Source organism: Galeopterus variegatus, unplaced genomic scaffold (assembly GCF_000696425.1).
Source record: "Galeopterus variegatus unplaced genomic scaffold, G_variegatus-3.0.2 Scaffold1386, whole genome shotgun sequence".
NCBI lineage: Eukaryota > Metazoa > Chordata > Mammalia > Dermoptera > Cynocephalidae > Galeopterus > Galeopterus variegatus.
In genome coordinates, this window is record NW_007727497.1 from 23,085 (window position 1) to 48,174 (window position 25,090).

The 25,090-nt window shown below is 51.2% G+C and overlaps 3 protein-coding genes across 5 annotated transcripts in view; 2 read left to right on the forward strand and 1 right to left on the reverse strand.

Moving 5' to 3' along the window:
• The window catches only part of MALL (mal, T-cell differentiation protein-like), a 9,155-nt gene extending 1,575 nt beyond the window's left edge, over positions 1 to 7,580 (reverse strand). The window contains exons 1-3 of the mRNA XM_008576676.1: positions 7,569 to 7,580; positions 3,740 to 3,907; positions 1,626 to 1,748 (exon numbers count right to left, since the gene is read on the reverse strand). Of these exons, the coding sequence (XP_008574898.1) occupies positions 1,626 to 1,748; positions 3,740 to 3,907; positions 7,569 to 7,580 (303 nt within the window). The remainder of the gene's footprint in view (positions 1 to 1,625; positions 1,749 to 3,739; positions 3,908 to 7,568) is intronic.
• Positions 7,581 to 12,234: 4,654 nt separating this feature from the next.
• Positions 12,235 to 14,601, forward strand: WRAP53 (WD repeat containing, antisense to TP53). 3 transcript variants are annotated; one of them, XM_008576654.1, is made up of 7 exons: positions 12,235 to 12,318; positions 12,504 to 12,594; positions 12,702 to 12,834; positions 13,423 to 13,631; positions 13,835 to 13,938; positions 14,086 to 14,220; positions 14,338 to 14,601. In XM_008576654.1, exons 1-7 carry the CDS (start codon positions 12,245 to 12,247, stop codon positions 14,582 to 14,584), a joined length of 993 nt encoding a protein of 330 aa, XP_008574876.1. In that variant the 5' UTR covers positions 12,235 to 12,244; the 3' UTR covers positions 14,585 to 14,601. The 3 variants fall into 3 exon arrangements, with proteins under 3 accessions (XP_008574876.1, XP_008574878.1, XP_008574877.1); XM_008576656.1 differs by having other exon boundaries at positions 12,238 to 12,318; positions 14,086 to 14,215; positions 14,338 to 14,505; XM_008576655.1 differs by having other exon boundaries at positions 12,258 to 12,318; positions 12,472 to 12,834.
• Positions 14,602 to 16,615: 2,014 nt separating this feature from the next.
• On the forward strand, positions 16,616 to 22,437 carry EFNB3 (ephrin-B3). Its single transcript, XM_008576657.1, has 5 exons — positions 16,616 to 16,822; positions 19,001 to 19,293; positions 19,471 to 19,563; positions 19,677 to 19,781; positions 20,211 to 22,437. Exons 1-5 carry the CDS (start codon positions 16,701 to 16,703, stop codon positions 20,618 to 20,620), a joined length of 1,023 nt encoding a protein of 340 aa, XP_008574879.1. The 5' UTR covers positions 16,616 to 16,700; the 3' UTR covers positions 20,621 to 22,437.
• The last annotated feature ends 2,653 nt before the right edge of the window (positions 22,438 to 25,090 follow it).

Genomic DNA, 25,090 nt, shown 5'->3' on the forward strand with positions numbered 1-25,090 from the left:
GGGGCGGATCCCTCATGAATGGATTAATTCTCTCCCTGGGGGAGGGGGGATTAATGAGAGAGTTCTCGCTCTATTAGTTCTCGTGAGACCTGATTGTTTAAAGGACCCCGGCACCTCCTCTCTCTCTCTCTCTTGCTTCCTGTCACCATGTGGTCTGCTTGTGCCCGCCGGCTCCCTGCCACTTTCCACCACGAGTAGAAGTAGCCTGAGGCCTGTGCCAGATGCAGCTGTCCCAGAATCGTGAGCCAAATAAACCTCTTTCCTTTATGAATTACCCAGTCTCAGGTGTTTCTGTGATAACAACACAAAACGGACTAAAACAACATCTTATGGCCTCAACTCATCCACTTCTGCCTACTCTGCCCCTTCTAACCTGCCCTAAGGAAAGTATCATGTTGCTCCCATGTTTAAAACCATACGATGGTTCTCCTCTGCACCCAGGACAGAGGCCACCACCGTCAACACGCCTCAGGCTGTCCTGCCAGCCACTCACACTCTGTTCTCATTCATTCATTCATTCATTCAACAAATATGTTTTAAGCACCTGCTGTACTTGAAGGACAACTGTGGCTATAACAGTGAACAAAACATTCAAAAAGTCCTGCCCTCATGGAGCTTACATTTTAATGGTAAGAAGCAGAAAATAAGCAAGATCAACAAGCAGCGTGTATTGAGGTTCAATGGGGATGAGTGCCCAGGAGAAAATGAAGCGGGGAAGGGGAATGCAGGGGAAGGGGCTGGGGAGCCATTTTTGGAGTTGCAAGTTTAAGGAAGTTAAATTATCTCGATGAGGAGGCAGACAGGATGAAAGGCAGCTGAGATATCTTGTGGCCCTGGCAGAGGGTCACAGTGCTTGCCCATGCCCCATTCTTACTCTGGGGACAGCACCCCACGCTGCACCCCTTCCTGTAGCCGTGGCCATGGCAGCCCTGCGGGAGCTGCCAGTTTGACACAGGACTCCACCTTTGGGACCTCAGTAACTGTTCTGGGGGTGGCACGGACTCAGCCTTGGTGTTAGAGTCCTTCCTAGCAAGTTTTCAAAGTAGGATTAGGGACGGCCACTCCAGAGGAGGAATCCGGCGGCTGTGAGCTCCCTGCCACATGAGGGCGCCATTGCACAAGGGAGAAAGGAGGCTGGTGTGCAGGGAAGACAGGAAAGGCCCCTGGGGACCCGAGGACCCGGGACAGTGCTGCTCACCCCACAGTGAGGCTGGACCGCCTTGCCTGGGGCTCTGTCAGCCAACGTGTCACCCCCATGGACTTCTATCACTGAAATAAAAGGACACTGAGCAGTTCAGCCATGCTGAGGAGCCGTGGACGGGAGAGAGACGTGCTCCCATTAGCAATTTGTTTTCAAAAGAACAAATTATCCAGAAGGCAGTGGGGTAGGCGTGAGAGGAAGCAGGACGAGGTGGGAAGGACAGATGACGCCTGAGCTTGGGTGCCCGTATTTGCACGCACATGCACACGCACACACACACACACCCCTGCCCCGTCCTCCAGCTCCTTCTGTTGAGGGGTCAGGCTGGTCAGTCCTGCAAGAGGCAGAATCAAGCTCGTGCAATCAAGAGCCTCCAGCAACGCAGCGTTCAGAGTCCCTGCCCAGGGCGGCCCAGCGCACTCACCGAGGCCGCGGTGTTGATGAAGTAGTTGTTCAGGTCATTAGTCTCTGAAACGATGGTGGCGTGTGCTTGTAAGACAGCGGCGCTCATGTACAGGATGCTGGTGGTCCCATGGTAGAGACTGTCCTGGAAACCAGAGCAGAGGCCACACGGCCACCGTCACTCTCTGACTACTACACTGTCACTCCATCACTCTGTGACTACAAGAGACAAACCCACCCCCAAACTCCTTTTTTTTAGCAGTGTTTCTAATGAAATAACTATGTAGTGCACAATAGCAGATGAATAAACAGCAACCATAATATCATTACCAGCTAACACTTACTGAGTGCTTATTCTGCCCCAAGCTCTATGCTAAGTCCTTTTCTCATTTACCTAATTTAACCTTGTCATCTTTGAGGTGGGAACTATTTATTATTAGCCTCATTTTGAGGAAATGGAAGCTCAAGGTTAAGGTCAGTTAATAAATGGCTAAGTCAGGGTTTGAACCCAGGCCTCACCAGCTCCAAGCCTATGCTGTTAACCGTCAGCATCGTGAAGACCTACAGTGTGCTGGGCGTTCTCCTAACAACATACACATGTTGTCTCATTTCATTTTCACAGTAAATTTCTGGGCTGCTACTATTATTATTCCCCATTTACAGATGAGGACACCGAGACTTAGCTAACACGTGGTAGATTTGGTAGAGTCAGACTAATCTGACTCCAGACTTCAGTTTTTGAACCTGTGTGCTAAACTCTCAGCAGTGTTCTTCAGTACAACAAGAAAGACATGCCACCATTAAAACTGGGAACCGATTCTGGAAGGAGTGCCATAATTGGCTAATGTGCACTTTGCAACCTCTAATGAAATACTTAATTCAGCAAAACTGACCAAAGGATGAAAGAAAGTACAGTACTAGAGAAAGAGTCGATGGGGCAGGGCTGACACTCTCCCCGAGAGCGGGACCTCCAGTCACCATGTGTGATGGGACCTGAGCCCACTCACGAAGCATTCTTGCCAGAAATGTTGACCCACATCCAGTCAAGTCTTCAGTGCTAACTTCCAGCTTACAGAAAATACAGTGACTAGGGGAGCAGGTCAAGGCATACCAGGAAGAAGCAGAGAGATAAGCCCAAAATGTGGGACTTCCTATAGGACAAAGGACCCGGTTTCTTCAGCAAGTCCCTGGCAGTGACTAGATCTAGCTAATGTACACTAAGGGCACCTGAGAAACTTAACCACCAATTGCAAAGCATGGCCCCTGTGAGGACCCCGATCCAAACGAGCTGACTACAAAAAGACATTTCAGAAATAACTGGGGAAACCTGAATGTGACCTGCGTCTTAGATATGCTGAGGAATTGCTGTTAACTTTGTGTGAGTGTGATAATGTGAGAAAGTTTACGTATTTTCTGGAGGCATACTGAAGTGTGTGCAATGGAGTGACAAAATGTCTGAGGGGTACTTTAAAATTTTTCAGGAAAAAAAAAGGCTAGATGAAGCTAGTGTAGTAAAATCTTGATAATGCCAGAATCTGGGTTATGGTTACATGAAGATCTATAATACAATTCTCTGTATTTTTCTATATGTTTTAAATTACTCAACATAGAAAACACTTATATTATCAAGATGATGTGACAACATAAAAAAACTAATGATGTAATGATGTAATATTAAATGAAAGCATCTACATCCAAAACTGTGTGTTCAGTGTGATTAAGACATGTATACATTTTGCATAAAATTCATGTGGAATATGGAAGGATAAACCTATCACTGGGATAGCGATAGGTTCTTGAGATTGAGATTATTTTTTTTCCTACTAGCATTTTCTTCAACCTTGATCCAAATATTTATTTTACCATGAATAAAATTTAGGGGGAAACATCGGAATGTTCTTAATTAGAGGGTGGTGTGTATGCTCCTAGCAGAGAAGGCAGTGGAGGGGAACACAGTGAAAGATTGACTCTTGCAGAGAAATGTTTCCATTTTGGCTTAATAATAAACATACTGCAACCAACCAGTCTTGGCTCCATCAGGGTCTAGCTCAGGAAGGGTCTTTGGTCCCTGGCATCTGGTTCTCCCTCCCCACCTAGAGGACATCAGTTGGAGGGGAGCCAGGCGGCGCTTCTTACCAGGACTCTCCAGGACTCATATCGTTTGTAAAATCCGATCAAGTAAGACAACAGGAACATCAGAGAGATGAGGAAGGAGGTGAGGGAGACATACATCACCCATCCTTGCAGCAGCGGGTTTGCCACGTGGGTGGCGGCTACCAGGATCCAGACCCAGCACCCAAATATCTGCAAGAGAAAAGCATAAATGAAAGGGTTCATTCGCTTGTGTGGGGCATGCTTCCCTTTGCAGGGCATCTCTTTTCTCCTCTGGTTAAAAGCTCAGTGGGAAACCAAGGGGCAAACAAGGAAGAAAGCCTGGCCCATCTGAGTCACAGTAAAGTCAGGTCCTGCCGTTAGAAATTCACGGAGTTAGGGCCGGCCCGGTGGCGCACTGGATAGTGCGCTGCTTGGGAAGCGCGGCGGCGCTCCCACCCGAGGGTTCGGATCCCACATACAGACCGGTTCCAGCTCACTGGCTGAGCGGGGCGCGGGAGCAGCGCCGAGGTTTGCGGTCCCGTTGCCGGTCCCCGGTCCGGTGTGGGGGCAACACTGAGGGTTGCGATCCGTTGCCGGACACGGAAAAAAGACAAAAGACAAAAAAAATAAATAAAATAAATAAATAAATAAATAAATAAATAAATAAAAAGGAGATGTAATAAGTTCCTAAGGAAGTAATGGAATGAGGTCAGAATAGCTTGAGATACTTTAGATAGACCACTTTAGATAAAGTGGTTAGGAAGGAGCTCTCTGAAAAGGAGACATCTGAGCTGAGACCTGAAGGATGATAACAGATCAGTCCTGTGAACAGCTGTGGAAAGAGCCTTCTAGGAAGAGGTGCTGGATATTACACAGACCCAGAGCTAGGAAAGAGCTTTGTGTGTTCCAAGAAGAGAAAGAATGCCAGTGTGGCTGGACGGAGGCCACTGCAGGGAAAGTGTGGTAAGGATGGAGGGGTGACTAACAGCCACGTTGTGTTGGGTCTTGTGGGTAGGGCATTAGGAGTTTATTTGGGAAGCCATGGAGAGTTTGAAAACAGGAATAAATGGATTGTGGGTAGGCAAGAGTGAAATCTGGGAGACTTATTAGGATGTGTTTATCACAATCCAGGCAAGAGATGATGGTGGGTTGGGTGAAGGTGATGGCAGGAGAGATTGACAGATGTGAGTGGATTTGAAGTATATGCTGTAGGACTTGGAGATCTGTTGGATATAGAGATGCAGGGAAGGAAGCAGTCGAAGGCAATGTCCAGGTTTTTGCAGCTGGGTGGATTGTGGAACAGTTTACTCAGAGGAAGAAACAGGTACTGAGACGGAAGTGAAGGGTTTTTAAGTGCAGTAAATGTGAAATGTAAAGCTAAGGGTAGAGATTGGGACCAGGAATATCCTTTGAGAAGTGGGAGAGCATGAAGATGGCATCTCGTGTCTTGAGAATGGATTCTGTCTCAAGAGAGAGTGTGGATGGAGGAGGTGCAAGCAGAGCACTGAGTGCTCCAGCACATGGAGGGGGATGCAGGAGAAGTTACAAAGGCAGAGGCAGAGAGTGAGGTGGGTTTAGGGAATGGGGGCATTAGTGACCTTGACAGGAGCACTTTCAGAGGAGTGATGGAGGCAGAAGCTGATTAAAGTGTGTGGGGAAAAAAGTATAGACAGTTCTTTGGAGAGGAACGAAGTATTATTCTTTGCTCAGTATCCCCTGGAAGTTTGTTGCTGTCCACTTAAAGTGAGACCAGGTAGGGAGGTCCTGCATCTTTCCCAGCAAGTTAAGTGACTGTAGTTTCTCTGTTTGTAAAATGAGGAGGATAATAATAGCACCCATGTCAGAGAGTTGTGAGAATTAAAAGAATTAAGAATGAATTAATGTAAAGTGCTTAAAACAGTGCCTGGCGTATAGCAAGTGTTCAATAAATACTAGTTGCATTGTTGTCAGTTGTGTGCAAACATGGAATAGGAGGGTCTGGTTGGGGCTTGCCAGGACAGAAACATGAGTGTCTAGAGAGTGTCTCTAGGGGGATGTTTTTCATGGTGGACTAGACTCTAAAGTGAGTAAGGAAATGGACTGTAAATTGTTTTTTTAGATTTTTCCTTTTTGTGTGTGGCTGGCTGGTATGAAGATCCTAACCTTTGACCTTGGTGTTATAATACTGTGCTGTAACCAACTGAGCTAACTGGCCAGCCCTGTAAATATGTTTCTGATGAAGCCGAATAATTGTGGTGATAGAAATAGCAGAGCAAGTGAGCTGGATGGGTGGGAGATGGTGGTCAGAGACTGAAATCGAGGTGTACTGTGCAGTGGTGACAAGGTCCAGGGCTTGAGCATGGGAGTGAGTGGCAGATACAGACTGAAGGAAATGTCTGTGGGTGCTGAGGAAGTTGAGGCATGAAAGAGGCTGGGGGGTTGGATGAATCTATTCATTCCTTCAACAATTCATTCTTTTAACACATTGTTGTTGAGCATATTCTGTGTACCAGGCCCTGTTTTAGGTGCTAGATATTAGGCACAAAACAGGTAGGAGTCCCTGTCCTTGTGAAGCTTATATTCTAGTGTGGGAAATAGGCAATAAAGAAATAACAAAATAAAAAATACATATCTGACAGTTGTCATGGGGAAAAATAAAGCAGGGAAGAGGATTGGGAGAGTGAATTGCAATTTTAAAAAGGATGGTTGGGAAAGACTTCACTATTAAGGTGATATCTGAGCAGATACCTGAAGGAAGTAAGAGAATGAACCAAGCTGACACCTGGTGAAAGACTGTGCGGGGAAGAGAGGACAGCAAATTCACAGGCTCTGTGGAAGAGGAAATCACTCAGAGTGAAAACAGGAGTATCTGTGGGCAGTGAGATGGCGAGCTGGAGGTAAAGTCTCAGTGAATGAGGGAGGGTGACAGAAAGTGGGGTAGCTAGTCTGATGGCAAGAACTACAGAGAAGTTAGAGTTTGGGGAAGTCAGAATACTTGGAAATGACAGTGGGGAGCAAGGTGACACCCATCCATCTCCTGTCCTTGAGGCGTGTACTGGGATGGGCATGAGCATTAAAGTCATCTCAGCTTGAGAGGACCCAGGGGACAGCCAGGGCGAGGCAAGTCCAGGTGGGCGAATGGAGCATTCTGAGAAGATGAGAAGTGAGGGGGTTTTAGATCCTAGAGTAGGAATTTCAGAGGGCTGGGAAGAGTGTGGGGTTGGGGCAGATTGGGATGTGTGTGGAGCAGTATATAGGTCTTGGTGGTACTAGGTGACCCAGAAGACTGGCACTTCTCTCTAGCCTGAGGCTAATGGGAGGTTGTTGGGTGGGTTGTGATGGCTTCCTAAAAGAAGAAGGGTGCTCACTTTGGGGCTGGTCCTGAATGCTTATGTAACATGCAAAACTCTTTAAGACCAGAGGCTGCAGGTATTTGAGTTCTCTGTGCAAGGTATAAGGCACTAAGCCCTGGTTCCTGGAAGTCAGTAGTGTCTCGGTCAGGGGGCTGTGGAGTAGCCATCTTGAAAAAGTTAAGGAGCAGAGAGGTCATTTCAGGCAGGGATAGTTAGAAGAGACTCTGGAAATGTGGGAGGTTGAGTATTTATTGCACAAACTTGTTTAAGAGAAATGGAAATGTTAAAATGAGAAAAAGTCATCATTACCTATCACTCTACAAAATTCAGCCCTTTAAATTTTCCAACATTCTTTCTAAGCTCTGTCCAAGTACTGAAGTTCTTTATGTGATTGTAATCCTATGGTAGATGGTTTTGTATACTTCTTTTTTCCTTTTAACAATTATATCCTAAATGTTTTTCATGGTGGTCCAGTCTTCACAGTTATCAAGCTTAGTGGTGTGTGATATTACATTGAGTGCTTAGGATAATTTTCTTACCTGTTCTCCCATTTGGACATGTAGGTTTCCAGGATTTTTACATCATAAATTATTGTTCAGTGAACATCTCCTTGTATTTTGAGGAAGATTCTTTTCTTTCTTTCTTTCTTTCTTTTTTTTTTTTTTAAAAGATGACCGGTAAGGGGATCTTAACCCTTGACTTGGTGTTGTCAGCACCACGCTCACCCAGTGAGCTAACCGGCCATCCCTATATAGGGATCCGAACCCATGGCCTTGGTGTTATCAGCACCACAGTCTCCCGAATGAGCCACAGGCCGGCCCAGGAAGATTCTTTTCTTAAGAGAGATTTTATCAGTAAGAAATAACCTAGGGTAGGCCGGCCCGTGGCTCACTCGGTAGAGTGCGGGGCTGATAACACCAAGGCCATGGGTTCGGATCCCTATATAGGGATGGCCGGTTAGCTCACTGGGTAAGCGTGGTGCTGACAACTCCAAGTCAAGGGTTAAGATCCCCTTACCGGTCATCTTTAAAAAAAAAAAAAAAAAGAAATAACCTAGGGGCCGGCCCGGTGGCCCACTGCTACAGTGCGCCGCTTGAGAGCGTGGCGGCGCTCCTGCCGAGGGTTCGGATCCCACATACAGACTGGTTCCCGCTCACTGGCTGAGCGAGGGGCGGGCGCAGCACCGAGGGTTGCGATCCCGTTGCCGGTCCCGGTCCGGTGCGGGCGCGACACTGAGGGTTGCGGTCCGTTGCCGGACACGAAAAAAAGACAAAAAAGGAAAAAAAAAGAAATAACCTAGGGGCCGGCCCGGTGGCGCACTGCTACAGTGCGCCGCTTGAGAGCGTGGCGGCGCTCCTGCCGAGGGTTCGGATCCCACATACAGACTGGTTCCCGCTCACTGGCTGAGCGAGGGGCGGGCGCAGCACCGAGGGTTGCGATCCCGTTGCCGGTCCCGGTCCGGTGCGGGCGCGACACTGAGGGTTGCGGTCCGTTGCCGGACACGAAAAAAAGACAAAAAAGGAAAAAAAAAGAAATAACCTAGGTCAGACAGTATCAATATTTTTTTTGTATCTTGTGATACAGATAGTCAATTTGTTTTTAAAAGGTTTTTGTGCGGGCCAGCCCGTGGCTCACTTGGTAGAGTGCGGTGCTGATAATGCCAAGGCCACGGGTTCGGATCCTATATAGGGATGGCTGGTTTGCTCACTGGTTGAGCATGGTGCTGACAACACCAGGCCAAGGGTTGAGATCCCCTTACCGGTCATCTTTTAAAAAAAAAAAGGTTTTTGTGCCTTTCCCCTCCTGCTATTAGCAAGGTATGAATTTGCCAATTTTATCACAACCTCACTCATTAGGTCTTTTCATTTTTAACGTTTATAAGTTTAGCATTTTGGAAATAGACAAAACTTATACAGCTGATGAAATTAGGGGAGGCCTTTGAGTATTCCATATTCCTGTGTGCACTGGGTCTTCTTCCCAACATAGTTTCCGGGTTCTTCTCTTCCCTTCTCTACCTTTTCACAGAGCTTTCTGGAACTCACTCTTAACTCCCTACCCTGTTCCCTGAATACTCGCACTACCCTGTGGCTCTTGCAGGAGGCAGTCACTTCCCCTCTAGCCCTCTCTAGTGGAGACTTTGCATCCTCTGTGCCCTGCATCTCTCGTGTTGGGGGCAGGGACTGCGGGGGGGTGGGGGTGGGGTATCCTCATCCCCAAATGCTGTCTGTAACCAGACAATTGCTCTTTCATTTTTGTGAAAACTTTCCCTTTGAGGCTTATGCTATCTGATTCTCTCTCACTCACTGGGGATGTTGGTACCTCATAGCCTTCTTGTGTACCCCAAGTCCTTCCACCATCTTGGTGACCTCAGGTGTCCAAGCCAGAAGCCATGGTTTCATCCTTTAATCTTCCTTTCCCTAACCCCCCATATCCAATTAATTACCAAATCCCATCAAGGCCACCTAATCGTTCTAATCCATCCACTTCTCTGTTCCACTGCCTGTTCTTTTCAAAGTCTTATTATTTTGGGCCTTATGTTACTGAAACAGTCTCCTATCTCTGTTTGCTCATTAAAACATTATTTATTGACTGCTGATCGTACACTAGGAGTTGGGGAAGCAGTGGTGAGCAAGGCAGACATGATCCCTGCTTTCTCAGAGAGGTGCAACACAGAGTGAAAGCCCCGAGGACTCTAAGAACATGGAGCAGGGGCACCTTGCTCAGCTCAAGGGGTTTGGGAAGGATTCTCAGAGGAAGAAGCATCTAAGAGACATGAAGGATGTTTAGGATCCAACCAGGAGAAGTTGTTGGGGGAGGTGAAAGAAGAATATTCCAGGTTTGGAGACCAGTACATGTGAAAGCCTGTAGGTTGAGAGTATGATGAGTTGGCACCTTCTGGACCTGAAAGTCAAAATGGTAGGATGCAGAGATTTTATTATACTTATTTATTTTTTTGGTGGCTGGCCGATACAGGGATTGAGCCTGGGACCTTGGTGTTATCAGCACCACACTCTAACCAACTGGAGTTGATAGGTCAGACCCTGGGCACAGAGATTTTAAGGGACTGAGTAGATAGAGATGAGCCTTGAGAGGTGGGTTGGGGGTGGAAGTGTGATAATGGAAGGCTTTGTAAGGAGATTGGGTTTCATATTGGGGGCTGTATGGGGTCTTTGAAACATTTGAAACAGGAGAGTGACACCGTGCAGAATTCCAGTTTAACAAGATCTCTGGGGTCTTGATGTGGCTGCAAGTTGGAGAACAGATGGCAGGTGGGAGCATGGGGTTTTAGGGCGGCCCAGAGAACATGTGGAGTGTTGCTGAAATGCTGGCAAGAAGACAGTGGCTTGTCATGGGCTCTTAGGATTGGGAATGAAGGAGAGAGGACAGAGGCAAGAGAAACCTAGGAAGAGGAATCAGCAAGATTTGGGATTGGCTTGGACCAGGAGTGGTGGGGGAGTGAAGAGGTAGTAGCAGTCAAGGCTGGTGCTCAGATTTCAGGCTTGAAAATGGTGTGGAGCCCAGGAGGAACAACAGGTTTGCAGGTGGGGGATGCTGGGTCTTTTACGGACAAATTGAGTTCAGATGCCTGTGGGATGTCCAAGTGGAGCTGTTCACCAGGCAGTTGGATATACAGGTTCAGAGTGTGGAGGTGGAGACTGCAGCCCAGGCTGCGACATCACTCTGAGGGACAGCAAATCACTGACAAAGGATTGGTGTACAGACTATTTAAAGATGTCCTGTAGATCAGTGAGGAAAAGACAACCGCCTAGTAGAAAAATGGGCAAAAGTTCTGAAAAGGTGTACCTAAGTGGCTAATAAGCATAGAGAAAAATGTCTAACCTCCCTTATAGTAATGATGGGAATGCAAATTTATGCCATAATGAAATACCACTTCATAGCCTTTGAATTGAGAAAAATTTACAAGTCTGGCCATACCAAGAGGATAAGAAGCAACAGGCAGTCTTATATACAGCTGCTGGGAGAGTAAATTGGGATGAGCACTTTGGGAAAAAAAATTGATGTTACGAGTATCTCACAAACTTGCAAAAGTGTAGAGACCAGTAATTTTTCTTTTTAGCAGAAACTGTAGAGAAACCCTTCCACGTGTGTATACCTGAGTGTTAGAGCATACGAGCCAAAAATAGAAACACACCAATGACTGTCCATAGGAGAAGGATAGGTCAGTATACATTTGTGAGTGGAGTACCTTAAGCAGTAAAAATGCATGAATTAGAGCAAAACACATCACCACGGTTAAGTCTCACAATCACAGCAGGATACATATAATATTAAGTTTAAAGACATGCAAGACAGTGCTAGATACTGGCTTTTTTTTTTTCTTTCTGTTTGAGTATATTCCTAAAGAAGTAAACAAGAATGATAAATTCAGGATAGTGTTTACCTTTGAGGGAGGATTTCTACTAGAAGAAGGGTTTTACATGATGTTTTTTTCTTAGGCTGAGTGGAGGGGTCATGGGGTTTTCTGTTGTTGCTGTTTTGTTTTGGGTGGCTGGCCATCGTGGGGATCCAAACCCTTGACCTTCGTATTATAATACCACACTATAACTGACTAAGCTAACCAGCCCACCTTTACAAATCTTTTTATCTTTTCTTTTTTTTAAAGATAACTGGTAAGGGGATCTTAACACCTGACTTGGTGTTGTCAGCACCACGCTCTCCAAAGTGAGCCACGGGCCGGCCCCTACAAATTTTTTTTTTCCTTGTTTTTTTTTTCTTTTTGGTGGCCGGTTTAAGGATCCAAACCCTTGACCTTCGTGTTATCAGCACTGCACTCTAACCAAGTGAGCTAACCAGCCAGCCCAGAAGGTCATTTTTTAAAAAAGACTTCTTTGCATATTTGAACTGTTTAATAATTTCTTAAGAGGATCAGATGGCACCTAGTAGGTGCTCAGTAAATATTGGTGTTGGTTGATTGTCTCTGTGTTGGGGTATTATTTGTTTCTGCTTCTCTAAGTGTTTAAAAAGAAAAAGTATGAATCTATATGGCTTTGGATGCTCTAAATCTGACAGTAAAGTCTGAGTTAACCCTTGAACATTATAATAAAGATTCTGTTCTTTTCCTACCTAGTTAAGTGCCAACAGAAGGTCTCATTCTCTGCCATAAAACTGCTAGAGGCACAATTAGACTCTGACTCCTCTTCCCTCTGAGTGACTCATGCATTCCCACATCTCTGTCTAGGTCCCCGTCCTTCGAATGGTAGAAGGTGATACCATCTATGATTACTGCTGGTATTCCCTGATGTCCTCAACCCAGCCAGACACCTCCTAGTAAGTGATGTCCTTTACTTCCCCAGTTTCAAAGGGGCCCTCTACTGAGACAGTCAAGGGCTGCCAGGGGTCTTGGTTCAGGAAAGCTTGGTGTGCCCTTTAGACTGGGGCTGAGAGGGCCGGTCAGTTGGCTTCCTCCCCTTCCTTTGACAGCACTGGGGCCTCAGTGTCAGTGTCTCTCTCAGCGTGGCCAGCAGCAGCCGGGAGAACCCAATTCATATCTGGGATGCGTTCACTGGAGAGCTCCGGGCTTCCTTTCGCGCCTACAATCATCTGGTATGGACCTCCACGCCCAGCCCCAGCGCTCATCCTGGCCCAGCTCTCCTTCCTTGAGGATAGCTGAGGCTCTGCAAAGCTTGTTTTCAGCCATCTCCTGCCCCCAGGATGAGCTGACGGCAGCCCATTCGCTCTGCTTCTCCCCGGATGGCACTCAGCTGTTCTGTGGCTTCAACCGGACTGTGCGGGTCTTCTCCACATCCCGGCCCGGCCGTGACTGTGAAGTCCGAGCCACGTTTGGTGAGCATCTGTGTCTCAAAGGAAGGAGAAAAGGGGAGGGTGCTGCCATCCGCACAGGAGTTGTGTGAGGTAGAGGGCCACTGTGGGGTTTCACTGCATGCTCAGAACAGCCCCAGGAGGCAGGTTGTGCCCAGCTGGCAGAGAAGACAGACTCAGGGTTGGGAGGAAACATTCCCAAGGTTTACCAGCTGCTCACAGCACTGATTTACCCTTGACCCCATGTTGTCAGTTGTATACCTTTTGGTCTCCCAAATCTTCATATGTCTAGAAAACTTGAGATAAAGCAGATTCCATTTTCCTGTAGGCCTTCAGCTCTCCATCCCTTCAAGGAAAAACTGATTTGAGAGGGAAGAAGTGGGCTGAGAGGGAAGAAGTGGGCTTGAGCCTTTAGGTTCATTAGGTCCTCGGTGGGGATAGAAGGATCTAGGGAGCATCAGAGGTCTTTGTGCTGCTTTTGGCAAACAGGATGTGGAGATGTTGGGCCCCCAGCATGTTGGTGCTGGGCCAGGAGACAGGTGTACTTCTGCTTAGCCTGGTTGGTGCCAGGTGCCATTGCCCTGTCTCCCACTTTGTTCCTTCTCTCTCTAGCAAAAAAGCAGGGCCAGAGTGGCATTATCTCCTGCATAGCCTTCAGTCCAGCCCAGCCCCTCTATGCCTGTGGCTCCTATGGCCGCTCCCTGGGTCTGTATGCCTGGGATGATGGCTCCTCTCTCGCCCTGTTGGGGGGGCATCAAGGGGGCATCACGCACCTCTGCTTTCACCCTGATGGCAACCGCTTCTTCTCAGGAGCCCGCAAGGTAGGGGTCACATCCTGAGAACCCAAAGCAGGTGGGAAGTAGGGCAGGAGTGGGAGTGTAGTCTGCAATATGTTGTGGAATGGAGGGGGTGGGAAAATATCAGCCCAAACTGACGGAGTGCCTGTAAACCTTGAAGGAGGCAGGGATGTTGGGTGGAGAGAGGGGTGGAGGGATGAGTCCAGACACCTGTTCTGTGTCTTCAGGATGCTGAGCTTCTGTGTTGGGATCTCCGGCAGCCTGGTCACCCACTGTGGTCCCTGAGTCGGGAGGTGACCACCAATCAGCGCATCTACTTTGATCTGGACCCGTGAGTAGCCATGGCCCCTTCCTGCCTAGGGCCCTGACGCCCCATGGAGGCCAGAGCCCTGCTATAGGGTCCCATCCCCTAGGTGTGAGGGGATCCTGCCCCAGAGGTGATGCCTCTATGCCAGCAAATCTCTCCTCTGTCTCTCAGGACTGGGCAGTTCCTAGTGAGTGGCAGCACCAGTGGGGCCATCTCTGTGTGGGACACCAGCGGGGCTGCAGATGATGGGAAGCCGGAGCCAGTGCTGAGTTTTCTGCCACAGAAGGACTGCACCAATGGAGTGAGGTCCTCGGTTCAGTTCCACAGATCGTGGGGTTCGCGTTGGGGAGGGAGGTGAATCCCTGAGGGAGCAAGCATCCTTGTGCAGGGTGCTGACAGACCCTGTGTGGTCTCTCCTTCTAGTCTGCACCCCAGCCTGCCTCTGCTGGCCACTGCCTCCGGTCAGCGTGTGTTCCCGGAGCCCACAGACAGCGGGGATGAAAGGGAGCAGGAGCCAGACCTCCCTCTGCTCTCCATGCGCAATGTCCACCTTGAATGTCGGCTTCAGCTCTGGTGGTGTGGGGGAGGCCCAGACTCTAGTATCACTGATGATCACCAGAATGAGAAGGGACAAGGAGGGACAGAGGGACGTGGGGCTGAACTTATATAAAAAGGTTTTCTATGATACTAGTTTTCGTGTCTGTTTGGGGAGACTAATAAGGAGGTGGGGGATGGGGAGGGGGACTAGTGGGCTCCCTTGTCCAGCAGCAGTGGGGACTGGCATATTGTTCCTAAAACTGGGGATTGAGAGGTGGAACTAGGAAGTAGCCAATGGGGTAGCTGAGCTCCGTGTGAAGTCAAGTGGGTGGGGGTGGCGTTTCATGCCATTGACTGGTTGGTTGCTAGGCATCTTGGTAAACTGAAGGGGGAACCTCTTTGAAATCTCACTCCCAAGGTGGGGGCAGCAGGGGTCATGGTGAGTGGGGCTGAGCAGGAGTGGCAGGAGCTCCCTGTCAGACTGTTGGGTGTGACTGTGTGAGACTGTGCAGACAGTGATAGACAAGACACCCGCTCACTCGCAACCAACACTATTTACCATCATCCAGCAGCAGAGGGACCATTACTCAGCTCTGGGGGAAGGGGAGCAGGAGCACTGGCCTCCCCTCCCCTGGACTCCCCCCAAGGAGGCAGACAGCCCATAGCCAGAGTCAAGGACACACATGAAAGAGTAAAGGTGCTGAAAAATGCAGACGTCACATTCTGTGTTCCCCTTAGAATGAGACCCAAGGCGAGGGTCTTATTCATTTAGCAGCTGTCACTGGTCTTGTTTCTCCATTTGCTCTGTCTTTGAGAGTGGGGGTGAGTGTGTTATCTGAAGCAGTGACTCCTCCCAACCCCCTCCCAGACACACCTTGCCAAACACTTGGAAGGGGGACTTTGAAGAGATACAGCCAGCAGGATGTGTGATTTTGGATCTCAAAGAGAAGGGACGAAAGGCCTGCGGAGGCTTGACAAGGAAAGAGAGGAATGTCGCCCCTGCCCAGAGGTGCTGAAAGCCAGGGTTCTTACACCCAAAAAGGCAGCTCCTCCCTTCCCCCAGGATAATTGGAAACAGCCCTTCCTGCGGAGTGCGGGCTTGGGTTGTAGGTACGGCTTTCCTCTCCCAGCCCCGCTTCTCCCCACAACCATTTAAGAAGGGCCCAAATTTCCTCCCCATCTCTTGCCTTTCAAGAAAAGGGTCCAGGGAGCTGTGACAAAAGAGACCCCAGGAGTGGGAGTTCAGCAGCCCTGGTTTGGTTTCCGGCTTTATCCCAGACTCCCCGTGTGACCTTGAGCAAGTCGCGGGGCATCCGTGAGCCTCAGTTTCTTCATCGCGCTAATGGGATCGTTAGCTCTTCCCCTCCCACTTCCCACAGGTAGTCGTGGCGATCAACCCAGCCGCACTTTGTAAGTGCCAGGACTGCGAGGTTATTATTATTCCCTCCCGACCTCCGGGGCGCAGCGGTGTTGTTTTGGGGTGGAGGAGGAGGAGGCTGCAGGAGCGAAAGGGGTGGGTCCTTCAGGGGGGAGAGAGCGCGAGCCTCTCCGGATTCGAGCGAGGAAGATTCCAACCGCTCGGGCGATCGCAGGGCAGGAGGGGAGCCGGGCAGAAACTCAGCCACAGACGGAGACGCGGAGAGACAAAGGGGGCGTGAGAGGCCGCGCCAGGGAGCGAGGCGGGGCGGCGGCCGCTGCGAGCGGGAGGTGCGCGAGGTGAGGGAGGTGTGGGGGGCGTGGGCCGCGGATGCTGCCGCCCGCTCCGCCTCGAGCTCCAGCTCCAGTTTTTCCCTCCACCATCCTCTCCCCCTCCCCGCCTCTCCTTTAACTCCCCCCTCCTGGGCTCGGGACTGGTTTCCTCCCTTAGCCCGCTGCCCTCAATCCTGGCGAGGCTGGGGCTCCAGCTCGGCGTCCCCTTCCTTGCTCCCTCGCCCGGCGCCCCATGCCGCCCCCGCCCGGCCCCCGGCTCCCCCAGTCCCCTACTTAGGCCGGCTCACAAGCCCCGGGGTGCTGGCGCGTGGGCCGGGGGGGCGTAGGGCGCCTGCAGACGGCCCCTGGAAGGGCTCCTGCGGGGCTGAGCGCCCTGCAGCGGGGGCGCGGGCAGGTCAGGAAGCGGGTCCGCGTGGGAGCCGGGGGCATCAGCCTTCGGGGTGGTCGGGGCTGAATAGCCAGGCAGCCAAGGCAGTCACCCCAGGGGGTGAGCGACTTTGGGGGAGTTGGTGCCCCGCCCCCCAGGCCTTGGCGGGGTCATGGGGGTCCCCCGTTCTGGGCCAGGGGGCGTGCGAGTCGGGGCCCTACTGCTGCTGGGTTTTGTGGGGCTGGTGTCTGGGCTCAGCCTGGAGCCTGTCTACTGGAACTCGGCGAATAAGAGGTGAGCGGCATGGGGCTGGGGAGACCCCAGACCCCCCTGGCAGGGGGTATGGAAGGTTTGGGGACTTGGGGGCTGGGTTCTCTGAGCAGGGAGGAGGCTGGAGGGAAGGTGCTGGCGCCCTGATGTGAGGTGCTGGGTTATTCGAGAGAAGTGATCTTGGGAGCCAGACTCCTGGGTCCCACACAGAACTGGATGTGGGTGGTGATAGTGATGTGTCAGGAGTTTGGGGACCCCAAGGGGCAAGGATAAGAAAGTTCACGGGTAGCAGGAGGACAGTGTCGTTGTTATTTGGATCTGTGGGAGACCCGTCGGGGGCTGGGCTTGGAGGGAGCCTGGTTAATGTCAGCTCTCAGAAGAGAGCTGCTGAGTAGGTGCTCCTGAGGCGCAGGGGAAGGGCAGGGGTGCCTCCCTCCCCGGAAGGGACTCAGTGCTGGAGATGGCAGGGAAGGGGGTTCAGTTTGGGGGCTCTGGGGACAGCTTCCCTAAGGCTCCTTGACTCTCTTCACAGTCTCTCCCAACTCTTGCCCACAGCCAGAGGGTCAGTGAACGCTTGGCAGAACAGTTTCCCAGCCAGAACATATTCCTGCCTTCCTGGCTTGGGGACTTCTTTCTGGGAGAAGCCTCGAGCCCCCTAAAGCCTCCTTCTTTCCCTGTTGCATCTAGAGTCCTGAGGACCCCATTGCTCCCTCCCCAATCTTTGCTGCAAACTCCTCCAGCAGACCCTCTGTTCCGTGGCATGCTTGCTTTGCTCTGAAAAGAGGGCAGGGGTCAGATGAAACTTCAAGCCACATAGACTAGGACAGAACCTTTGGGAGGTCATCTGGGTCCCTTGCTTACATGCTGATACCACTCGCCATTAGCAAAAGAATTCTGTGTTTTGAAAAATGCCTTCTTCCCTGGGGAGGCAGTGTGAGGCCATGGGAAGGGGGTGGGCTTTGGAGCTCATCAAATCCTTGGCCTTTATCCTAGCTCTGCTGCTTTCAGCTGTGTGGCCTTGGGCATGTCACTTAACTTTTCTGAGTTCGCATCCTCAATCCTTACAGCTGTTATGAGGGTTAGAGGTGAGGTGTTTGAATACACTACACTGATTAAAGGAGAGCTAGGATTACCGTTCTTCTCTCTTTACTTCTCGGCCTCCCTTACACTTCCCTGTCCTGGCATTTCTCCTGCCCTTCCTTATATCTTTGAATATAATCTCAATGTCTTTTCTGTACTCCGTCGCCCACCCACCAAATCCTGGCTGCAGTTTGAGTATCAGGTGTGTAGCTTGAAGATGTAAGTTAGGTTTATTCTGATAGGGTTGAGAAAGGGAGTTAGGGTGTCCTGGGGGCTCTTTTGGATGTTGGGAGGGAGTGGGTCATTGGGAGTTTGGGGAGATATTGAGTGGCAGTCCCCTGGGACCCAGTTCTGAGAACTTGTCTCAGCTATTAATGCCCAGGGAGGGGCTGCAGTGGTTGGCAAGTTGTAGCTGTGCTGGGCCAGTGGGTGCCTGAGCCCACTGGCCCAGGAGATGTGGAGTTGTGTCGGTTGTGGTTAGAAAAGTCAACTCTTTCAATTCCAAATAGAGTACTTTCCCCCGGAAATCCAAGAGCCAGGCTAGGGGGACTGAGCATTGGAATGACCCAGAGAGCTGGCCTCCGGACCCTGGTTCCCATTAGCTTTATATAGAGCCATTGCCAAACTGGACATTTGCTTCCTGTCCCATTGCGTGGCTCACTTGGGACACTGGTCTGGTTCACCCTCCACACCCCCATCACTGTCCCCTTTGCCTGAAATTCAGTGGTGGTCTGGAGGAGGGGAGGCTCTACCCCCATGGTTGACTGCCATGGAATAGTGAAATCACCTGGGAGGGGTGGGCTGTGTGGTTCCAGAGAGGCCAGCTCCTTGGTAACTGGCATCCTGTTGCCATGGCAACGGTGCCGGTGATGGAGCGGGAGATGGCAGTGTGCATGTGGTGAGGGCGGGCTGAAGAGTGCATTTGGGCACACCAAGGGGCAGGAGACCTCTGAGCCCAGCTCCCTGCTGCTTCTGATGTGAGCTTGCAGAGTCAGACAAAGGCAGGCAGGCAGGCGCGAGCTGAGGATTGCTGTCCTGGAGGGTTGTGGGGTGAGGGAAGGAAAGCTCTGGGGGCCTGACCTCTGACGTCTCCTCCTCGTCCACTCACCCTCCTCCCCACAGGTTCCAGGCAGAGGGTGGTTACGTGCTCTACCCTCAGATTGGGGACCGGCTAGACCTGCTCTGCCCCCGGGCCAGGCCTCCTGGCCCCCACTCCTCTCCTAATTATGAGTTCTACAAGCTGTATCTTGTAGGGGGTGCCCAGGGTCGGCGCTGTGAAGCACCCCCTGCCCCAAACCTCCTTCTCACTTGTGATCGGCCAGACCTGGATCTCCGCTTCACCATCAAGTTCCAGGAGTACAGCCCTAACCTCTGGGGCCATGAGTTCCGCTCACATCACGATTACTACATAATTGGTATTGCTGGGCAGAGGGCAGGGCAGAGGGCAGGGTCGAGGGCAGGTGAGGGAGGAAGACTACTGGAGCTGAGAGGGAGACCCTATGCCCTCGGGTAGTGTTCGTACCAGGGCATGGGGACAGAATATGGGCTGGATTCTGGAGTGCCAACTTCTCCCTCTGGCTTTTCTCTCCCAGCCACATCGGATGGCACCCGAGAAGGCCTGGAGAGCTTGCAGGGGGGCGTGTGCCTAACCAGAGGCATGAAGGTGCTTCTCCGAGTGGGACAAAGTGAGTGGGGCTGGGGGGACACCTTGTAGTTGCTGAGGGAGGTTGGGGCAGTACCATCATGGTCAGGGGGCAGTTGTCTCAGCTCCTCTCTTTTGTGTCTTCTCCATTTCCAGGTCCCCGAGGAGGGGCTGTCCCCCGAAAACCTGTGTCTGAAATGCCCATGGAGAGAGACCGAGGGGCAGCCCACAGCCTGGAGCCTGGGAAGGAGAACATACCAGGTAGGAACCAGGGGCCCAGCCCCCTGCCTTCCCAGCCTCCTCTGCTCTCAGACCCTGGCTGCCCTGCCTTCATCCTCTCCCTCCCTTTCAGTTTTGGGGGCGGTGATACAGGAAAGAGGAGAAGAGAGGATGGGAGGGTGGGAGGGGAATGGAAGCCAAATGAGGAAAAGACTCAATTAGAACTAATTAGCCAAGTCAGTGCTTCAATCAGTGCTGTCAGAGAAGTGGGGAGGACTATGTGGCAGAGAGCTGAAGGGCTGGACACCTGGATTCTGAGTAGGGCCTGGGGGGGAAGGGAGGTGGGGGTCCCCCAAGGGGCCTGAGCACTGCTGGGGAAGCCCATGGGGACCCCCAGGGCTGGGTGTCCAGATGCCCAAGTGGCTCCTTCAGTCCCTCCCCCTCTTTCCTCCTTCACCCCTTCCCTGCCAGGTGACCCCACCAGCAATGCAACCTCCCGGGGTGCTGAAGGCCCCCTGCCCCCTCCCAGCATGCCCGCAGTGGCTGGGGCAGCGGGGGGGCTGGCGCTGCTCTTGCTGGGCGTGGCAGGGGCTGGGGGTGCCATGTGTTGGCGGAGACGGCGGGCCAAGCCTTCGGAGAGTCGCCACCCTGGTCCTGGCTCTTTTGGGAGGGGAGGGTCTCTGGGCCTAGGGGGTGGAGGTGGGATGGGACCTCGGGAGGCTGAGCCTGGGGAGCTAGGGATAGCTCTGCGGGGTGGTGGGGCTGCAGATCCCCCCTTCTGTCCCCACTATGAGAAGGTGAGTGGTGACTATGGGCATCCTGTGTACATCGTGCAGGATGGGCCCCCCCAGAGCCCTCCAAACATCTACTACAAGGTATGAGGGCTCCTCCTACCTGGCTCTCCTGAATTCAGCCCTTCTTGGGATGCTCCTCCAGTTTAATTCATGGTTTGAGGGATACCTCTAGCATCTCCTTGGCCCCCTTTTGCCCCACCAGCTCCTTTGCTCCTCCTGGCTGTAGCTTTCTTCTCCACTTTTAGGATTCCTTAAGACTTCCACTGCCCCAGTCCTGCCCTCCTGTTTGGCCATGGGCGCCCCTCTCTGTCTCTGTGTCCCTGGGTCCTATTCCCTTGGGGAAGAGGCACGAGCTCAGCCTCCTTTCTGACCTTGACCCAGGTATCCTAGTCCCCCTCACTGACCCAGAGCTAGGGGTGGGAACAGTCTGTCTTTTGGTTGGCTCTCCTTTCTTTCTGCCTCTCACTTTTTTTTTCTCTTCTCTTCTCTCTATCTCTTCTTCTTCTTTCTCTTCTGTCTCTAGGTCTGTTCCTCTTCCCTAGCATTCTCCTCCCTACATCTCCTTTTATCCTCTTGGCTTCTTATCCTGTGGCTCTCCCACCTCCTGGGTGGGGGTATCCAAGCATTTCTCCCCTTAGTTCGTGGCCCCCCCTTCTGACCTCTCCTACTGCCCACTCCCCTCAGTCCACCAAAAATGGGGGCCTTATGGGGGAAGCTCTAGCACTTCACCCCAGCTGAGAGCATGAGCAGCAGGGTCTCCTTCTCTGCCCTGCCCCAGGCCTCCACATGCTTACTCCAGCCATTTGGGGTGGTTGGGTCATGACAGTTACCATGAGAAGAAGTGTCCCGTTTTGTCCAGTGGTCAATAGCAAGCTATGAACCGGCTGGGACATGTATGGACTTGGTGTGATGCTGAATGGGCCAACTTGGGACAGGAAGTGACTTGCTCCAGACAAGAAATGACCAGGCCTGGACAGAAACGGCCTGGGAAGTGGCAGAAGCAGTGCAGCAGGAACTGGAAGTGCCTTCATCCAGGACAGGAAGTAGCACTTCTGAAACAGGAAGTGATCTGGCTGGAACTCCAAGTGGCTTAGTCTGGGAGATTGGGGGGTGGGAGGTGGATGGTTCATACTTTGTGGAGAAGGGGCACAGGAAGAACTTCCTGTTTGAGGAGGAAGCTGGAACCTACTGACTGTAAGAGGACAGAGGTGGACCGAGGAGGACTTTCCTAGTATTCAGTGGCACTTACCCAGGATCTCCCTTCCCTTGTACTCTGTGCTGATTTTAGGACAAGTAAGATGACTGCCACCTGCTGTGGTAGGCCCAATTTGTCTTGTTCTTTCCTTTCCATATCCCAGTATAATTTCTGTTACTCAACAGGACTACCCCAAGAACCCATGCATTCTCCCCCAGTAACCCAGATGGCCTTCCTGTCATCCCATCCTCCATTTCCTACTCCCTTCAAACTCAACACAGCTCCTGTCTTAGTGACCAGTATGGTGGCCCGCTGACTGGTCTAGCTGACAGTGGTACTTAGCAATGGCCACTGTTTCCATAGTGACCAGCTGATACCTCTTCCTGCCCTCTAGTGCACAATTGGGTGTTGCCTCAGTTTCCTCCCAGCTCAGTTTTATTGAATCAAAGCTGCCCTTAGGCACCAAGTTGGCCACCTCAATCACCAGCCAAAATGGTTGCTTTGTCCACCAGAGGTCAAGTCATCTCTCTGGTGCTGTAGTTTCCCAGCTCCTTCCTGATTTTTCTAATCGCTCCTTCCAGGGAACAGGAAGTTGATATTGCCATGGGGGAGGTGGCGGGTTACTCCGTCACCTCAATAGTTTTACTGTAAAAGGGAAATTTGAACAAAAACCAAAAAAAGAATAAAAAACTTCAAAAGTTGACAAGAAGGTTGGAGAATGACTGGACATGAATTGGGATGGAGAACTGATGGTTAGAATGGCTTTTGAGCAGAGGGTTGGATTGCACAAGGCCGAGGGGAATGGGTAGAGATAGGGTTGGTTTGGAGTAGTGAGGTGGGCAGTGCATGTGGAGGGGATTATGGGCTAGGGGAGAAGGCAGAGGAAGGCAGCCACCTCCAGGGGAGGGAGAGAGGAACCCAGGCAGGAATGGCGGTTGCCAACTCAGTTCAAGTGGTGATGTATGTGAATATTCGTTTACCCATGGGGAGAGCCTGAGTGTCCATTGCTAAACCAAAGCAGCCAGACAAAGCAAGTCACAATTAAGAACAAAGTGGTAGAAACATGTTCACGTGTTAAAGTCTATTCCTGCCCACCACTACCCAAGGCACCTCTGACTTGGGGAGTTTTGCTGTTGGGGACTCATGGGGAGTGATGTGGCTGATCAGAAGAAAGTAGGAAGGATTCAGAACCCAGCCGTCAAGCTGACTGTCCCCTGGCTCCTTGTATACCCAAAGCCCAGGCTCTTCTCCCCTAAACAGCCCAGGTGCCCAGCCCCCTAGACTCAGCCCCATTCTCTAACCACAAAAGCAGCCGTCAGGAGCATCACTGGAGCGAGTCAGCAGGGGTCACAACCTCTGCCCTCCCTGCCCCTCCCTTGACTTTAGGTCCCCTCCCGCTGTCTCCCATCTGCCTGGAGGTCAAGGGGTCCCCCTTCCCTTCCTCTGTCCAGTGGGACCCCAGCCCCTCCCCCTTGTCTGAGCAAGATTCCTGGGTCCTGAGAGGTGCAGGCTCTGCAAGAGGGGAGTTGGAAATTGGGAAGCCAGGTGCTGGGCTGCCTGGAATTTACTCCTGCGTTCTGAGCCCGCATTGGAGCTGCCCGAGGTGGGGAGGCTCAAGGGGGGGTGGAAGGGCTGGTCCTTGCCCCTTAGTGGGGGTTGGTTGTCATGGTAACATCCCCTTCTCTACACAATGGGAAGCCCCCCTCAGCCTCCCGCGTGGATGAAGCCGACAGCCCCATCGCTGGCTATCAGCCTCAGGGACTTGGCAACCGTCACTATGGCAACCCAGAGCCCAGCAACAGGGCCCACTGAGAAAGGGAGGGGTCCAAGACTGGGGTAGGGGTGTGTGTGTGAGGGGTAAGGGAGCGGAGGGAGACCCCCCCATACATCTAGAAGCACAGGTGGAGAGACAAGAGGGAAGAGAAGTGGGGATAAATAGTCTCTGTGACAGACAAACACCTCACCAGAGCAGCCAAGACATCAACATGCTGAGAGACAGGAAGACACCTGGGGGCAGATGCACAGCTGGGGAGAGGAGCAGCGCAGACTGCACAGCACCCCGGGACACACCCCCTCGGAGCACTGGCATCTGTAGACTCCCCCCCATGCCCCCAATCCCCGCTGGCATCAGCAACACAAGACATACAGCCTTTCACACGGGTAGTGACTTGTGTGTATTTGAGTTATTTTAAAATGCTGGTGATTTCCACATAGAAAAACACATGCCATCCTACTTGTTTTCTGGGTACAAATACACAATCACACTCCCAGGGTAACAACTACAACAAAATGACTATGGGGGCAAGAAGACATTCACTTGTTGTGCATTCGTTCATTCACTTGACATCATATCAAATATCTACTTTGTTCCACGTACCATTTCAGGCACTGGAAGTATATGGTAAATAATATGAGGGCATTGCAAAAAGTTCGTGGAAAAATAGAATTGAAAGCTAATACAATGGCTGGCCGGTTGGCTCCGTTGGCTAGAGCACTACCTTGTAACACCAAGGTCATGGGTTCGGATCCCTGCACCGGCCAGCCACACACACAAAAGGAGATAATATGAAGTTCTTAAGAAACTTTCTGAAGTATCCTCATATATATACACACATATACATACACACACACACTATATATACATATATATAGCAGGGACTTTGCCTTACACTGTATTTCATATAAAACATGAAGTCCACATTTTGGTGGGGAACAACATAACACAAGTTCATGGAGTGAAAAGCGATAAAAACAAAACAGAGTAACAGGATGAAGAGGATGGAGAGTAATGGGGAGATGCTTTACAGTAGGATGTTAGGAAGGTCCCTCTGAAAGAAATGACACTTTTTTTTTTTTTTTTGGTGGCTGGCTGGTGCAAATATCCAAAACTTTGACCTTGGTGTTATAACCCTGTGCTCTAACCAATGAACTACGCGGCCAGCCCAAGAGGTGACACTTGATCAGGACCTTGAATAACGAGGAGGAATAAGCCATGCACTATGGGAAAGGGCATGCCAGAGGAAACAGCAAGTGCAAAGGCACAGAGGTGAAATCTTGGCATGTTTAGGAATGGCAAGAAGGACATCACAAATCACACGTTTCAGATGTGTCCTGTTCTTCCCTAGCCTCAGCCTGTAGGGGAGCAAGTCACTTAGGGTCCAGAATCCACATTTAGGAAGTTGATCTAACTCGGTCTTCCATTTTTTTCCCCCTTTGTTTCTCGTGTGTCTGTGAGTTGTGTTTTACTCAACTAAATTTTAAGCCCTGGGAGGGCAAGGATGAAGCTCTGAGCTTTTGGGGGGCTGTGACACAGCTGCTGGCACAGAGTCCAGAGCAGGCAGGCAGAGCGGAAGTAAAGGAAC